This window comes from Lathamus discolor, chromosome 10 (genome assembly GCF_037157495.1).
Source record: "Lathamus discolor isolate bLatDis1 chromosome 10, bLatDis1.hap1, whole genome shotgun sequence".
NCBI classification, from domain to species: Eukaryota; Metazoa; Chordata; class Aves; order Psittaciformes; family Psittacidae; genus Lathamus; species Lathamus discolor.
This window is the reverse complement of record NC_088893.1, coordinates 8,562,136-8,580,416: the sequence shown is the minus strand read 5'-3', so window position 1 is coordinate 8,580,416 and position 18,281 is coordinate 8,562,136. Positions and strand designations below refer to the sequence as shown.

The 18,281-nt window shown below is 37.0% G+C and overlaps 1 protein-coding gene across 1 annotated transcript in view; it reads left to right on the top strand.

Moving 5' to 3' along the window:
* GABRG2 (gamma-aminobutyric acid type A receptor subunit gamma2) overlaps window positions 1–18,281 on the top strand; it is a 65,140-nt gene that overhangs the window by 13,329 nt on the left and 33,530 nt on the right. Inside the window, exons 2-6 of the mRNA XM_065690254.1 lie at window positions 10,308–10,456; window positions 12,069–12,136; window positions 13,322–13,542; window positions 16,095–16,177; window positions 16,875–17,012. Coding sequence (XP_065546326.1) covers window positions 10,308–10,456; window positions 12,069–12,136; window positions 13,322–13,542; window positions 16,095–16,177; window positions 16,875–17,012 — 659 coding nt within the window. The remainder of the gene's footprint in view (window positions 1–10,307; window positions 10,457–12,068; window positions 12,137–13,321; window positions 13,543–16,094; window positions 16,178–16,874; window positions 17,013–18,281) is intronic.

The following is an 18,281-nucleotide window of genomic DNA, read 5'->3' as shown; positions in this document are numbered from 1 at the left end:
TGTGCTTTATATTTTATTTATTGGAGACTGGTAGAAATACCAAAAAGAGAGAAATAAGACAGTAAGTGAACCCCTATGCAGTTTCTTCTTATTAAAATAAATTTGTAGAATCACCATATTATTTATTAGTTAAAAACCATTAAAACAATTCACCGTATTTTAGAAAAACATTTTGAAGTTCTTTCATAAGAAGTTGAATATACGTAACAGTGAGATTTTCTTTCTACGGGACAGATATCAAAAGAATGTGTTTACAGCTTCTTCTGTACCCCATTTTTTCTTTTTGAAACTGTATTCCAACACTATTGTCATAGTGGGGTATAAACAGGAAACGAAGATGTAGCAGCTTTGCATCAATATTTACCTTGGAAGGCACGCTTGTGAAGTGCAGCATATAGCTCCATAGCACAGCATTGCCATTGCTAGCGACAGGCCATAACCTCCGCACTGAGCTTGCAAGGCTTTGAACTTTTCCTGACCCAGCCACAGCTTTGGTTTCCTTGGTTTAGCTGCCACAGCAATTTCTCTAATTGAGCAGGCCTCTATGGCTAATTTATTTGACTTTTTGTATGGTACAATCATAGCTTTTTATAGAGAATAGTAGCAAGCAGTGACTCTATGAAGAGTAAATTATTACATAATTATGTAGTGCAAAGAAACACAAGCCTACTTTGACAGCAGAGCTCTTGAGAAGTGAACACAGGATGTAGCACAGAGGGTAGAGGCATGGGGTGACACCGCCATTGAATAACTTTGTCTGGGTGTGTATCATAGCAGAGGTGCTGACAGTCCTTACCCAGACGCTAGGATTTTTCTGTGCCCCACAAAAATTAAAGAGTCCCTGCCATGAAGCCATTCCTATAGTAACAACCACCAAGAAAAGTCCATCAGAATTCCACAACAAAAACAACATAGGCTATTTTATCAAAATAAATTCCGTAGGCAAAATTCCAGCACACTTGTTGACAATTTTCCTCCTCAGCTGACACAGAGACATTAGCTTGCCACTTATATTCTTACTGTAATACATATCTACCCTGTTATCAGAACTAAATTCCACATCCACCCCTGCACAGTCTGTTTTGTGAGCATGAGTGCAAACAGCGTCTTGCATGATATAAGTCGGTTTAAGTGGGAACACATGGGTTACTATTGGTTACCATGCATTAAAACTGAAGTTAAATCAGAAGCATTGTTTAAAAAACAACAACAACAAAAACAACAACAACAATAAAACCCCCTGTTTAATTTCACCATTTGCTTACACTCATTTTGTGAATGAATTAGCTTCATGATGAGTTAATTAAAGACGTGTATTGAGCAACTATTTTCTGTTCATTCAGCTCTTTCTTCAAGACACATTTCTGTCTAATAAGCATTTTAGTAATGATACTCCCATGATCTGCAAGAAGCAAGAATTAAGATACACTCAGAATAAACCCAGATTGGTTTTAATTTTTTTTTTTTTTTTGGCTCCTGAATCATTTATCATTTGGGGTTTATCTGTCCCACTTGGTTTACCAACGATATGGGCTATAACATTGCCGATAAGTGTGAGAGAAGTGTGATTCCCAGCAGTGCAGTGTCATTTCCTAAGGCATAGTTAGTGACTGTTTCCTCCTCTGTAATGAGAGGGTTTACCATCATACCTAGTCTTCACCAAACACAGATAATCCAGCACATTTATGTGCTTATTTATATTGTAAAAATGGTTTATACTTACATGTAGAGATGATATAACTTAGCATATTATAGCAAGTAGAGGGACACTGGTCCTTTAACTGGGGTAAGCATTCAAAATTGCTTACTCCCAGCCCAACACTGGGAACACTACATTGTAGTGCTTTGCTACGTGCTGAGACACAGAAGAGGAGAATGAAAACATTTCCAGACAGATTTAATTCTAATGAGGATTTATAGTTAGTTTAACTTAAAGTTTGAAAGCTCACATCTGAGACAAAAAAGGGTATTCTAAGTCTCAAAAAAATGCTCTGGAGGGTTACTCAGTAAGCAAAACTGGAGACATTTCTAGCACCTCACTTGTTTGTTTTTAAACATTGACAGATAGTTACGGGAAGTTGGCTACATCATGAATGACTGATTCCAGAAGTGATTTCCTTCTAAGTGAAATTACCTTGCTGGCAAAATACAGAAAAATGTTGTACAAGTGTTCTGAAAAGGCACGGATCTGAGTAGGGTACTCATAGGGTACTGCAGAACAAGAGTCTTTATTCTTTCATTTTTCAAATCTAATTGAGCAATAGGATTGGGGTTTTTGAGCTAATGTTGTTTAAATAGATGGCTGGAGGGCATCTACATTTTCCTAATCTTACTCACTGAGAACAGAATTAAGCTTTTTACTTCTTGTTAACTTATAGTGAGATTTTAGAGCAATCTTTTCTAAAAGCAATGCACCTCGTTGGGGAAGAGAAATTACGTATAATAGTAACAGATGGAAATTATATACAATAAAACACAGCCAGAAAAAATGAAGAGGTCACATTAAAAAAGACCTAGTCAGATCGCATTTCAGCAGTGACCGTTAACTCCTTCTCTTGAGCTCTCCCAGCTCTAGCAGAAATCTGCAGGAGCCGAGTTACAGCAGCAGGAAAAAATCATGCCTCATGTGCCTTAAATTTCACATGCAGAGGTGCACAAAACAGTTCTAAACGAAACAAAAAAAGAGGAGAGAAGGGATGGGAGGGTAATAAAATGGAAAGGAAGATAAATAAAAATATAAACCTTCTGAGGTTCACATAACTCCAAGATTACACCTTTTAAAATTAGATATAGCTAGATAATTTCAAATAAAGTAGATCAACTTGAGATAACCCTATAATGCAGAAGAATATCTGAAACTCTTCCCCCCTTTTCTATTTCTTTCTATCTAATTCTTTCCTTCAACTGCCACAAACATGAGTAGCCCTAACCACAGTAGAAAGAGATGTGAGAGTTGCTTATATTAGCTCTAGCAAACAAACTGTAAGAAAACATCCTTATACAAAGTTCCAGCTAAAAAAAAATTGCAATAATAATCTTAAATTATGGAGGATTATCTGAACTATCTGGTCACATTTTAGACTCCTTCAGAGTTCTTATAAGTTGCACTTGAAGCTCAGGCTGTTCAAAATGAATGATGTGTGCTTGTCTCTGTAATTATCTCTCTTGTTCCTTACTGACTATATAAGTTTGGTTCATCCGTCTTTATTTTCTTATCCTCCCTGGGGGTAGCATATGTTTCCTCTCCCTGCCCACAAGTTGTATGCTGTGGTGTAATTCAGTTTTGATGAATTACATTGGTCTGTTCTGATAGATCTGAAGATGGAAATCCTTTACCAACTAATTTAACCAATGTGCCTCAACTTCCTGCTGGAGACACTGATTCTAGAATGGGTACTACATTTCAGATTTTGGTTCTTTGCCAGGACTGCTAGCACTGGTGTCTGGTAATTTTGGTGACAACTGGTCATAAGCCCATATTGTTGGTACTAGAATTATTTTGAAAGGGAAAATAATCCTTATGCTTACTCATGTCTCGAATTCAATCAGTTGTGCAATGCAAAAGTTACACCACAATTATTCAGTACAGTGACCTAGAAAAAGCAGTAAATACTACAAACCAGAGGGTTCAGTGGCAGCCCTCTATAAATGCACTTCAAAGGGCTTTTTTTAAAAAAACAACCCATACAACCTTACAGGAAGGGAACAAAACTTAAACCAAGTTAAATTTTTCATTTTTAACCTTTCTAGGTAAGTACTTGCTGTAGCCACATTCACAAAACCAGATATTTTAACTATAACTTCAAAGGGATAGAATTCACGATGAGATAAGGCGCAGTAACTAATGTAAGTGTACGCCCTAGGGAAGACATTAAATGACTAAAATAAACCAGCCAGCTATAATTAACAGTTTTATAGCAACTAATACTAAAACATCATTGCTATGCAGTATTTTAGAGGTCTAGGGAAGAGGTTTAAGAATTGGACTGCTTCCCTCAAAATGGCTGATAAGCTCCAGTGAGGATACTGTGAGTTGCTGAATGACTAGAAGGCAGCTTGTAAAATCCACAGCATGATACTTAGGTGCTGCATTGCCAGGTATCATCTCATTCAGTGGAAAGCACTGCAAATGTTCACAGGAATCCGGCTGGCCTTTAAATATCAATGTAGACATAGTTTTCAGAAATGACTGCTTGATTGCAGGCAATCTAGGGACTTCATGTACTGTAAAGATGACTGAAAAGTCATCTGTGTACTCATCTGTGCTACTCTAGTGATTTCTGGGTCTTGAATACCCATTTTGAGGCCTTTGTGCTCAGTTCCTACTTCACCTTAGCATTTCAGCTGTAGAGATTTATTTTTGAGAACTGTAGTATTATTTTAAGAGTTATTTTCTCATATACTTCAGTGCCTCTGTGACTTAGGAATGACAGAAAAACTCAGCTTTGTTTTTATTTTAAGCAGTGATCATTTCGTGACATTATTTTAAGTACTTTACACTATTTGAATAGTTCATGGAATGATAGCTGTAGCAGTAGCAGTTGCATAGGAAATTAACATATCTTCCATAGGCAACCTACCTAAAATCCAACCTACAAAAACCACTAAGTAGAGGTAACTACTATTTTATTGCCCCTTGTGAACTTCCTCAGCCTCCCTCACTAGGCAACTATTGCAAGTGGCCAATACGTAGCTAATACTTCCTGGTTGTCAAGCCTGAAACAAGCTTTTCTGGGAACACTGTGAATCCAGTACCTGAGGCTTTTCTGCAACAAAGCTCCATCCAGGTACCAGAATTGCAGTCTCAATAGCACCAGATCTCCAGGTGGAGAGAACAGGATAAGAAGATACTTGCTCTGTACCCAAATCTCTCAGCATAATCTCCATTTCCTTTTACAGAGCTTCTCATAAGTGATTGAACCCCTCTTTCCCCCCCCAAGTACTGTGATGGACATTTAGTAGTAAAGGAGAAAATAGGTACCATTATTTCTGGTAAAGATAGAAGCATGGTCCTGGGCACAACCTTAGGATTTAAAGAATGAGAATGGACAGAATAGAAGCATGAACAGAGGAATAGAATACAGCATTCAGCTTTGTGAAAACATTTCTATTTCAACTGAGATAGCTTTACTTAAAATATGATTGGCAGTCAACAAGAGAGAATATAGACACAGCTAGATTTCCACAGACTCTGTAATCTCCTACAAATATGCTATTCTCTACATAGTCATATGTCATATCTGCATTCAGTATCACTGTATCCGTAGTGGGAACTTGGAATACTTTTTTCCCTCACAGTGACCATATTATTGCAATGAATTATGTATGACCTATATATTAAGGTAATTTTTTATGCACATCAGAGAATTAACTTGGTTTGATTATTCATTAATTTAAACAGTACTGTCAGGTAAAATAGCAAGCCTTGTTTCAGTCCTTCCCTGAGACGTCAAAAACACTGGTGCTGTAAGTTGAAGACTCACTCTGTGTGTGAGTAGTTTATCAAATCTTTGCTGTAGGCTCTGTAGCTTCTTTAGCCTACTGGGCACAAAAGATGAAATTGGTCAGATTTTAATTTTTTTTTTTTTTACAAATAAGCTTAAGTTTTTAATTAGCGGTAAACTAATTAGTTGTTGGCTGTACAGTACTGCTGCAGGTCTTTTCTTTAGGCACTTTGTGCCTACTCTGATTCTGCTTGTAAAAAGCAGTGCAATAGCAGGCAGATTCCAGCAGGGATAATTGACTCTTTTGTGAAGTTTCTCCACAGAACACTTGGAAATAGTTAAAATTGATCTACTATATATAGAAAAGTTAAAGGGCAAAGCCACAGCAGGTACAAATTGGCATATTTTATTGAAAATCACTGGAATTATAGGGATTTTGGTCAGCTAAATATATGACCTCACATCTAAATGTTGAAAGACTGAGCAGTGATGGCAGGTTTTCGCATCAGAGAATACAATTTCCCTTCTACTACCTGTAATAAGTTCTGAAAAAATATATTCCTGCGAATTAGGAAACATTTACCTTATTTCAAAGGGATATACTTTGTGAGTTATTGCTCACTAATGAAATAAGATGTGCCCAATCTGTCCCTTAGTTTAAACAGAAAAATTATTGCTGTTGTCTGTGATTTTAAATAATGTGTAGTGTACCTTTACCAATTTCTGGTACTGTCTTTTCAAGAAATCTATGTATGATTCTTCTGGAAGTTACATTAGAGTGTCCCACATATAAAGTTGTCATGGAACAGCAGAGATGATCAGAAGTTATAATGCTGACTTTATGTTTGCAATTAACTGAAACATGGTTGTTTTGAAGTGGATAATCCACCCTTTAATGTAAGACAGCTAAACACCATTAATGTAATTATTTGTTAAATTTTACTAAACTCAAGATTATTTTTACATAGGTATCAAACTTACTTTCATGGGAATAAAAGCAAAAAGAAATCCTAACAAATCTATTAAAAATCGGAATGGATTCTCAACCTGTAATCTGCATTTTCATGGGTTTGGTCTGCTAACAGGATAGTGTATCAACACATGAGCGAAACCCTTATCTAATCAGCTGTGCTATGTCTTCTGGACAAGGTTCAGAAAGGAAGATGGGAAAAAAGTATTTCCTAATGCATAAGTGATTTCTCAGCAGAGATATCCTCTGGGACTGACTGAGGAGTATATATATTACACTATTTCACAGTATTTCCAGTATAGAAACAAAGTCTTTAGAGCTAAGGATAAAAGAGGCTATGCTAACTAAATAGGGCATCATTTCCTTAGTTCTTTATCCCTTGATTGAAGAAACCAGTTCTACATGTAGCAGGCACCTCTGCCCACAGAGGTTACACTTGCTCCATGAATGATTAAATGTTGCTCACGTTACTGAAAAGAACTTTCAGATGCACTAGCAAAGTGCTGGATAATCTAGTCCTTAAAACATGAGTTAAAACCATAGTAAAAACCTCACTGGCAGAATGAGGTTGTTATGCAACTGTAGGGTGAGTTACCAGTTCATAGATATTTGCACATTTTTATTGAAAAAATTCAAATATGACTCATTTTTGTGGTTACCCCCACAAATATTCCTTTCTGGTCTAAATTAATAAATGCTTATAAGCATGTAGTGATTTCTCCCTTCTAGCTGCTTTATGAAGATGCATTTCCAGTAATGACACATACAAAGAACCCCCCCGAATGTTAGGCATGATCATGGTTATATATATAATTACAATCACAGTCGCCTCACAGTCTCAGCTGGCAAATTGAATAGGGGTTGGACCAGATGACCTCCAAAAGCACCTTCTAACTTTAATTACTCTACAATTTGAAATTTCAAGTGGGGTTTCTGACCCTCCTAAACCCTCTCTTTTCCAAACAGGGAAACTGGATTTATGTAGAGCAGTTTACATACATCTTGTGATAGCAGTAAATGGCAGAAGTGGAAATATCTCAAACTACCAGTATCTGAAACATTAACTTTCAAAAAATTATGCTGCAATCTGCAAATAGGTTGGATACTTATATTGCTAGATCTGAAAACTTCTAGCAGTCATAATAAAAACAGATTTCAATATGCATTTGAGTATAATCCGGGCTTTATCAAATTTGTTCTGGACATTAAAAGTACTTGCAAAATTTAGGCCATATAATCAGAAGAACTGATCTGAAAGTCTCAAGGAGATGAAAAAGGCTTTGTCATTATAATTTTCATTAGTATTAATGGCATTGCACAGCTAAAGCCCTGCTCATCTGGATAGGGAAGTACTTCTGATTGTTCGGGCTGGTATAGAGTTTTACACAGACATTTAGACAACTGCATACCCATGCTAACTTATGCTCCACTTGGAATTCAGATAAAAGCTGGAATTCAGTGGCCTTTCCCCCTCATCACTTTGGCTATGTTTCCTCTCCTATCTCTCACACTGATCTCATAAAGCATTTGCTGGTTTTTGAGATTTGGAGTGCGAAAATGGCTTGAAATGGAAGACGAGCAAACAAACAGCTATTTCTTTCCTACAAATAATTACCAAGAGAAAAAGGTAGTTTTAGTGACTGTGGGCTGCTGTTCTAGTTTTTTGGTTGTTCTAGGTTTGAGACAAGTCCTAGACAAACAAGCTTTTTAATCTTTTAACCTTGCACTGTCCATTACACCAGGCTCTACTAAGTAGCTGTCTGGCTTTTGAAGCTTTCTCGTCATATTAATATTCAGGAACACACTGCCTTTGTGAAACAATGCATTTGATTTACTTGTTCTTTCCCATTCAGAAAAAATATTCTTTTTGGAGAATAGATGTTTAATTGGTTATAAAACAGGAGTATGGCTTTTTATACATTAAGTTAGATTTTTTCATTCACTTTGCATAGACTGAAAACATAATCTAGAACCTTCTGTTCACAAAGACTTTATTTAGAAGGATTTCCTTTCCTTCAGGAGGAAGAACCTTGCTTCAGTTATGTTCCTTTGAATTACAATTAGAACTTTGAACTCCAGACAGCTGGATAAACAAATTTCCCTACCAATCTAATTATCCTGGCCTGCTTGTAGTACCAGCAGAATACTACAAAGCACACTGCCAATTAAAACTCCGCTTTTGATTGCCAGTAAAGCACTACAGTTTCAGGCCTGTGTAGCCAGAGGGAGGAGGCTGGGTTGCCTATTCTTGATCTGGGAAGCTGCAGCTCCCAGCTGCACGTTGCTGGCACGGGTGGGTGAGGTGGTGCCTAGAGGCTGCAGGCAGCAGCGCTCAGTATATGTAATGAAGGCATAGATAGCCTAGCTTCACTAGCAGCTTCCCAGCTTAACTCCATGCAATACAATGCAAGACTGGCGCTCTCACTCATACTATACATTCCTAGTTGCTACAACCATATGTGCAGTCTCAGGCTGCTTCAAATTTCACTACTTTCAGCACCTCCTGGGAAGCAGAATCCTATACAGAGAGGCAGACGTGTTGTGGCTCTTTCCTGTTAGGCTTTCCCTATGTGGCCACAGGGAAGAAAGATTCTAAATCCTCTTTCATAGTTAAGTTGTATTTGTGCAGTTGGCTTACAGCTCCCAAATGCCCACCAAAAGCCTCCAGGCCATCTGGTCTAGGTAGCTATACGCAGGATGCAGCACTGTAGGGAGGGGTGGGAAAGACCTCAGCTGAGCAGAGATCCATGTGAACAGAATGGCTCTATGAGACTTTGGGACCAGTTATCCCTTTACTGTTGCACCCATGACCATGGTCAGCTGTGTCTGCTTTCAATCTTTGTGTGGCAAGCATGAGTTCCAGCCCCCACGAGAATCAACTTCTCTGTGTTCTCTCTCAATTTCATACAGATTCTCGTTGAAACAGGAAAATACCTACATTTTCTGCTTTTGATCCAAACTCCACCCAGCAGCTTAAGACATTTGTAGTATCATTAATACTTTTCCTACCCAACAGTGTTCAAACTTTGCACAGAAGCAGGTCAGGAAAGAAGGGCACTGGCATATTATGCAAAAAAATTACAGTTGCCTAGCACCATTCAGCTGATTACCACTGACATTCTGAAATGAAAATATCTAATGATGTCATATTCTAAAGTAGTTTCTATTTTCTCCTCTAGAACTGAAGCACAGATTTTAAGAAATGAAAATGTCCATTAAGGCTAGTCTACGTATTTCTGATTCTTAACTTGCTCTTTTTACTGCGCTAAGCAGGTTGAACTACACTAGAACTGCTGTCACACTGCTCAGTAGCAAAAAAGAAAACCCCGGTAGACAGTGAAAATGAATACCATTGGCAAAAATTTGTGCTGAACTTTCCAAATGCACAATAAACTCAAGTTCATCAGGGTGAAGAAAAGCTGTGTGACAGTTTGTTGCAATGAATCTAATTATTGGTCTTGTCAGTAATGTGTTGCATCAAATCGTTCTCTCAAAGAGAAGTAATGCAGCAGCACTGTGTACATACTATGTCATATTTTGCTGGAGAGTTGCATAAGCAAAGTGGCAATTAGATTTGTTTCATAACAAGTCCCACCTGAGTCAGTGAGAGAAAAAATAGGCATACCAAAGGTGATAAACACTGACGTTTCTTCAAATAGACAGAATATGATCTGAACTGTACTAAAAGGAAATGTTGCTAAAGTGAACTGTAACCCCAGCTGTTGTGCGACATCTTTACTGTGAGTCTGTCTCCTTTTATAATGCAGGCAATCCTTCAGTGTTTTATGTGGTCCTATTAAAACCTGATAAGTGTGCATTGTCTCCAAAGAGAGTTGCGTACAAATTCATCCTTTTCAAGGCTTCCCATATCTTCATTTTTATTTCTTTAACAGTTCCACCCAAAAGGGAGATGATGATTATGAAGATTACACTTCAAATAAGACTTGGGTTTTGACTCCCAAGGTCCATGAAAGTGATGTCACTCTTATTTTAAATGGCTTGCTGGAAGGATATGACAACAAGTTGAGGCCTGACATAGGAGGTATGTTTGGTTTCTTTTTAGATCACTTTTAAATAATCAGTGACAAGAAAAATTTCATCCTGTGTTATGCTACACAGGAAGCAGAATCCATTCACAGTAGTTATGAAAACAAATTACAATGTGCTAAGACATCAGTGGCATGAAAAGTAGCCATGATTTCGGAAGCTGATGTAAATTAATACTGCTAAATCTATCCTGAGACCTTCTAATAAGACTGTTGTGATTTGTTGCATCAGGCTGCTTGTAACAATGCACCTTCATAGAAGTTCAGAATTTAACTCTGGGGAAAGAAAAAGCAAGTCTTTATCTTCTTTGTATATCTAACGAGGGTGATAGAAAATCACAAATAATATATGGAAAGGAAGGCCAAAATGAGCCTGATCCTTGCATGCCGTGATGGACACAGACATAGCCCCTAAAAGCAGCAGATCTGCACTGTTTGATGCTGCATGAGACTTTACTTGCACAGCAGGGCAAGAAGTGACTATGGGGTAGGGCACAGAGGAATAGGTTCACAAAAGAAAACTGCTGTCAAGTAAGGCCAACCTCCCTAGATTTTCACCACAGTCAATATAAGTTCATAGCCCAAGCTTAGGCTCTTAACAGAGGTCTTAATTTGACAGAATCACCTTTTGCAGGAATCTTCCTCTGCACTGATTACTGAGGGAGCTCAAAGTAATAAATCTCCCTGAGTTGCTGCAAGTCAGCTTGAGAAGGCCCCATGTGTGCACAGAACAGGCAGAAAATACCTCTGTAGAAAAGGATACAGGAGTAATCAGATTACACAGAAAAGCAATGAGAATTCATGGATAAGGCAGGCAGAGGAAAGCAAGGGAAGCAGAGAGCAGCAAGGTCAATGAAGGAAGCAGTTTCTAACAAATTTATAGAGGCTTATTAACTACAGCATTTTTCACAGTGAGGGATAACATAAATATTTAACCTTCAATGTATGCATATAGTGTAAATTAGGAGAGGAACTTGTCTTATTCTCTCTATCCAAGATTTTAGAGAATAGAAAGGAATTCAGCATTCATAAAAGAATCTGGGGAAAAAAAACAATTATGTTTATGTCAAGGTGTATAAGAATAATATAAAAATAAACTATTCTAACAACAGTTCTTCCTGTTTCAGAGCCTTGAGTGTTATTTTTTGCTTTGGGCTCATGAAATTGTTGCTTACCTACAGCTATCTCTGCAGGCACCAGCAGTTATGTTGTATGTGGTATTATAATGTAAAATGAGTGATGCATGAGACGCTAAGAAAAACAAGTTTGCTTATGTTGATGGTGTTTTGTCAGTGGTGTTTCTGTGACCTGACACAAAATACACATACTCTCAGTCAGATACACTGCACTCAAAAATTACAACACTGGTTCCAGCATTTGTTCTTAAATAAGTGAATTTGTTCAGATAGAATAAACCATCTAAGAATTTGTCGCAAAGTGTTTCTAACTAATTTCAAACTGGAGATACCACTGTACATTTAAATGCACATTTAAATATGAGGCAACATGCAAGAGCAGTACTATAGCAAATTTCTGCTTCTGTTTGACTTTCATGTAGTTTATTTTGACCTTCACTCATGTTACTGATTCTTCTTGTTTCTCTTACAGTTAAACCGACAGTAATTCACACTGACATGTACGTCAATAGCATTGGGCCAGTGAATGCTATCAATATGGTAGGTAAATGATTGCCAGTATTCCTACAATGCTCACTTTGTTACAAAGCCTCCATCATTTTTGACATTACAAAGCTTCCAGTAGTTTTAACATTGTGCTATACCTATATTATTTTAAAAATCTCATTATTATTATGGATGTGAGGTCTATATGAGATATGAATTTCTACAAGACAAGGAAACTAAGCTCTATGCTGAAAAAAATGTAATAAATACAGTTTTAACATACACTCACACTTTTATGTGACAGCTTAACTCCTGTAAAACTGAGCTTCCAGATTCATAGAATCATAGAATGGTTAGGGTTGGAAAGGACCTCAAGATCATCTAGTTCCAACCCCCCTGCCACGGACAGGGACACCTCACACTAAACCATCCCACACAAGGCTTCATCCAACCTGGCCTTGAACACCGCCAGAGATGGAGCACTCACAACCTCCCTGGGCAACCGATTCCAGTGTCTCACCACCCTAACAGGAAAGAATTTCCTCCTTATATTGCTACAAAATAAGGAAAACCATTTACCAGGGATATTAGCACTCCTGAAATAAAAAGAAAAAAGCATCAACAGATAAAAAGAAAAGCCTAGATCCTCTTCTCTCCTCTCCTCTTTCCAAAGTTCCAACAAAAAATGCAATTATGTCTTTGTACAGGTGAGGAAAAGTGGTCCAGCCTTAGCACAATGCCTGCTTCATTCTTGTTGGGTTTATGTGTAGAAATAAACATCAGATTTCTCTTTTCCATTCTACAACTGCATTTGCAGCTCTGGCTACTCAGTGGTGCCAGGGAATGTGAGGCTTGACCACTTCTGATATTAACTGAGGGCACAGGCAATGAAAGCAGCAAAGTAAGCTCAATTTTTCTTTTCCTAGATACAAGGGAATAAATAATTGTCCTCTGACCTGATCAGGCATGAGTTGAGGTGGGGGGACACAGAACCAGAAAGGCGCATATACTACCCAATTACATCTTAGTTCCACCTGTCCGTGGGAAAATAACATAATGACTTGATTTTAAATAATAACCTTTGGTAAACCATGCCCTCAAAAACTGACCAAAAATATTACCAGTTCTAGTATCATCTTAGTTCATACTTTTTTCATATGAAATTAAGGAATGCATATCAGGAGTTATGTGAAATGCTGAGAGCTATGTTTTCATCAGTATTTCTGGTTAACACAACAGGAATATACAATTGATATATTTTTCGCCCAAACGTGGTATGACAGACGTCTGAAGTTCAACAGCACTATAAAAGTGCTCAGATTAAACAGCAACATGGTTGGGAAGATCTGGATACCAGATACATTTTTCCGAAATTCCAAGAAAGCTGATGCTCATTGGATAACAACTCCTAATAGGATGCTCAGGATCTGGAATGATGGCAGAGTGCTGTACACATTGAGGTATTTATACCTGACTTTAATTTCAGTTTCTCTAGGGAAAGTCAAAGAGAAAGTTCATTTGAATTTGGGTCATTTAACATTAACCCTGTTTGTTTTTTTTCATATTTACTTATACATACAATCCTGAAAAAGGGAAATATTTAGAAGATATTATTGGCATGCAATTTATTTCATATTGGTAAAGAGTTTTATTTCTTCCTATAGTTTGCACTGTCCTATTCCACAATAGTCACACTCCTATACTAAAATGAATATAAGCATTGTTATAGTAATTCATCTTCCTTTTCAGGCATGTTTTAGTGTTTGCTACTGGATTGATCCATTTTACCTTTTATCTTTTTACTGGGCTAGACTAATTCAAAATATCCTTGACTTCAGTAAACAGTTTAAAAGGAGGTATTATATACATCAAAAGCTTCTTATTCTAAATTAATTACAATTTAGCTACATGAAGCTCCACCGTGCAAAGGCATTTAATTCCTCAATTATCTTATGAATAAGGACTATCGTTTCAGCATTGGTCATTCAAGGTTTCATCCAAAACTGACAGATATGTCGTGTCCCACTAAAATCTTCATGAATCTGAACTAGATATGCTCATGTGTGGATTCCTCAGTCACGTGTACAGCTTTCCTTTTGAGACAGATTGCCTTTAAAAACTATGTTTTCAATGATGAAGTTATGCATATTCCTACATTTAAGTGTAACATATGCAATATATAACAACTCAAATACCATATTCCCAATGACCATAAGATACTTCCTAAATGTGAAAATCCTAAGTGAGTTTTTTACTTTTTCTGACATGTAACGCAGCATTTAAAGCTACGTAAAATGTAGGTAAGAACAGCATTTGTTCAAGAGAATTGATAATTCTAAATCACAGTACAGAATTGAAGCTGTGAGACATAAGGCCATCTGACTTCCAGACTGCATTTTTTTCACTGTTATTTCCACTTTTGCTGTATTGGGTGCTAAGAATTAAGTTTTGAAGAAAAGTATACGCATCATAATTTTAATGAATAGATCTGAAGCTTCAGTTAAGACAACCTTTTATTGCTGCGACTGTCTGAATTACAAAAAGGAGTTTTATTTCATAGTTATTTTAGATTCATTACATATTGCATCTCCAGAAGAGATAAGAGAACTGTTGGAGTTGAAAACCAGTGCAAATCAAAGTCAGTCTGATAAAGAAGATCTTACGTCTGCTTTTGAAATGTTAAATTTGGACTTAGCTACACTACTGTTTCTTTGAATTTCATTACCTTTCTCTTCAACCTCCTCAGTTTCTCTCATTAGAAAAAGATATATCTGATGGAAACAGTTATCTGTTATTAATGTATATTTGGTTCTAGTGAGTTGGGGCAAGCACCAGTAAAGATTCAACCTGGATTAATCCAGAAGTCAGATTTGATAGTATCAGCAGAGATCTAGGATTCTGTCCTGGATAGAAAAGGGCTCTAGAAGAGCTGGCTGATTTTTTTCAATCACTTCCTCCCAAGCTCAAGAACAGTCCAGCCTGACCAGAAGGAAATGAAGCAGTTAGGAAATGTGAAAAGAAAATGTAGAGGTGGAAGCAGGGACAGGGTGACCCAGGAAGAAAACAGAGATGCTGACCAAGCACTGAGGAACAGGGTTAGAGAAGCTAAAGTTCATCTGGAGTCAAATCTGACCTGGGGATCCTGGTGGACATTTGTCCTGAGCCAACAAAATTGGGTTTTTTTTTCTCCTTTCCCTTTTTTCCTCTCTCATCCCACCTCTTCCATCCTTTCCAAAGTGCAAGTACCAGGCAGCTCATGGCAGGGCTGGAGCTATGTATAGTCTAGCAACAATTAAGGGAGTGAATGAAAAATGGTAGAGTTTTTAGCTGGCTCATGAAGGGATACCATCTCGTCTAATTTTGGATTTCTAAAAGTACATATCTCTACTTGATCACCTACACCACCTGAGTTATCATGGAGGTGGCTCCTGATATTCAGTGGAGAGAAACACCTTTCAGTATATTCTTCTTCTGATTTAAATATCTTATTTTGGAATGAAATTAAGTACATCCTCAGAGCACCTTTCCACTAGCTATCAGTGTAGTCTAGATGGCTGTCTTGGATGTAGATGTCTAAATTTATACTCTCATCCATCATTTCTAAAATAGAATTTTTATCATGTAAAATACATTTCCCTGCTGCATTATGGCACATTGTGACAGAGATTTGTCACTGTTCGTGAGATGACCTGTATATTTACTTATGGATTTGCTAGTTATGAGTAATGCTGCTATTTGAGATGCATAGGAAAAGAACCTTAGTACCTTATTCTAATACAGTCCAGAAAGTAGATGATTAGGGCCTATGTAACAAAAATCAAACACTGCTTATCAGTAACCATGATGTCTTCCTGTGCTTGGAATATCCAAATTAATATATACCTATCAATGGTTTATTTTTGCTTTAAATATACATATATATTGGTTTGCATCTTGTTTTGCTTGCCACAATGTAGCTTTCAGGACAAACTTCGCAAGTGCATTCTGTATATCCTGATCTTTTTCTCCTCAGGCTGACAATTGATGCTGAGTGTCAGCTACAGTTACACAACTTCCCAATGGATGCTCATTCCTGCCCCTTGGAATTTTCAAGCTGTAAGTAACATGCTTAGAAATATCCCTTTTTTTTACCCACTGTGAAAAACTTACTATAAATTTATATTATTTATATTTACATACTAGGAGTCAGTGGGAATTATGTTCTTAACTAGACATAGACCAATGTTTTTCAGTTTTATTTTGACCTTATTTTCAAGTGTATGTATCATATATGTTCACAAATAAAACTGAGGAATGCTATATAGAAAATTATATAATTTCTGGAACCCATGTGATTCGTTTATGATAATAACTCAGCATAACAGTAGAAATGTTTACTACCAGAATCAAAGTCTCATGGCCTGTTGCTTTCTCTCTCCATATGAGTGTTTTACTATTGCAATAGTTTGAGTCAAAAGTTTGACATTTTGCAAACAGCTCAAGGTATGAATTCCTGGTACAGCTGCAGACTTTTTGGCCATAATTGAAGGATGGGCAAAACTGCATCCTACTGGGTCCACAAAAGTAGAAAAAAATTATCCAAAGTGCTATTTTGATTTATATATAAATAGAATAAAATGTACATTAAAAGGCACTACTAAGTAACTTGAGAAAAACATATCTATAATTTACTTGCAATAAGCTTTTCTAGTTTTTTCCAGAACTGGAAAATAGTGTTTTTACTCCCCAAAGTGCACCATAACCCTAGCGATGACTATAAACCAAAGCATTCTGTATTTTCCATTGCAATAAGATGGCTACCCAAGGGAAGAGATCATTTACCAATGGAAGCGCAGCTCTGTGGAGGTGGGGGACACCAGATCCTGGAGGCTTTACCAGTTCTCCTTTACAGGATTAAGAAATACAACTGAGGTGGTGAAGACTACTTCAGGTAAGACAACTGATTTGCTTACATTTAGATTAATTTTGGATTTCACTAACAGAAAGAAAAAGGAGATTTAGAAGTTTAGAAGTTAACATTGGCACTTCACTGAACAATGACGGGCTTTTTAATACCTATGGAACCATCCAGGCTTTAGTATTTCTGAAGAACACTACACAGGAAGAAAAATAAGTTGTTTACTGTCCATTCTTGTCCCCCAGGTAATACCTAAAACTGTCAGGAGAAAGCTACTACTGCAAGGGCTGTGTAGGCAAGGGAACTTCCTATCCTGTTTCAGTGTAGAAAACAGCACAGCTGAGCCACTAAATGAGAACGTGATACTGATTTGAATATTTTACAACCCCCTTCCAGCTTCTAGTTGCAGAAAGTAGGTCTGCACAGAAATAAAATACAAAGTCCCAACCTCTTTACTACAGCAGCTCCAAGTTTATTTTGTTCCTCAAAACAGGGCACATTCAACTCTCATTAAAGAGAACAGCCTTACAAATCACTCTCAGATGATTTTCCTGCATATTTCTGTCTCCTTGGAAACAAGTAATGAGATTTAAAATGATAAATGAGCAAGTACTCAATATTTAATAAAAATAGTGATTTTTAACACTACTAACTAAGCAGGAAAATACGTACTTCTCGACATATATATAGTTTTATTTCTCAGTGGAAAGAAAATCAATGAATATGAGAAAGGATGCAAAGAGGAAATACTAATATTGTATGTGCATGATATATCTTGTCTTTGGTTTCTCCCTTTCAAAAAGATTAGTGAAATGAAACCAGTTTTTTTTGCAGTTTATTTTGATTTTTACCTTATTTTCTTTTTCTGGCAAATATATTGATTTAAATTGAGACATCTGTGTTAATTCAGACTTGAGAAATATCTTAAGAAATATCAAGAAGTATCCCCATCCATTTTATTTACAAAAGATCAGCACTGTTGTTCTATTCAAAAGGAAAGTGAGATACACTAGAGCGGAGAGAAACCCACTGTGCCTTACACTGGGGTGCAAACAAAGGGGCTGAGAATGAATTCAAGTTCCAACTCCTGAATCACTGGACATTAAGCACAAATGACATGTGTAGTCTTATGAGTAGGGCAAAAATGCAACGAAGCCTCACAGCTGTAGCCACATTTACCTTATGGCATCTTCTGCCATTTTAGCTGAGGAAGATATAGTCAGCTGCTCAAGAAAGCATTTGACCTTTCTCATTTTCCCAGGGAAAAAAATATAAATAAAGGTGCAAAAGAAAAGAGAGCAG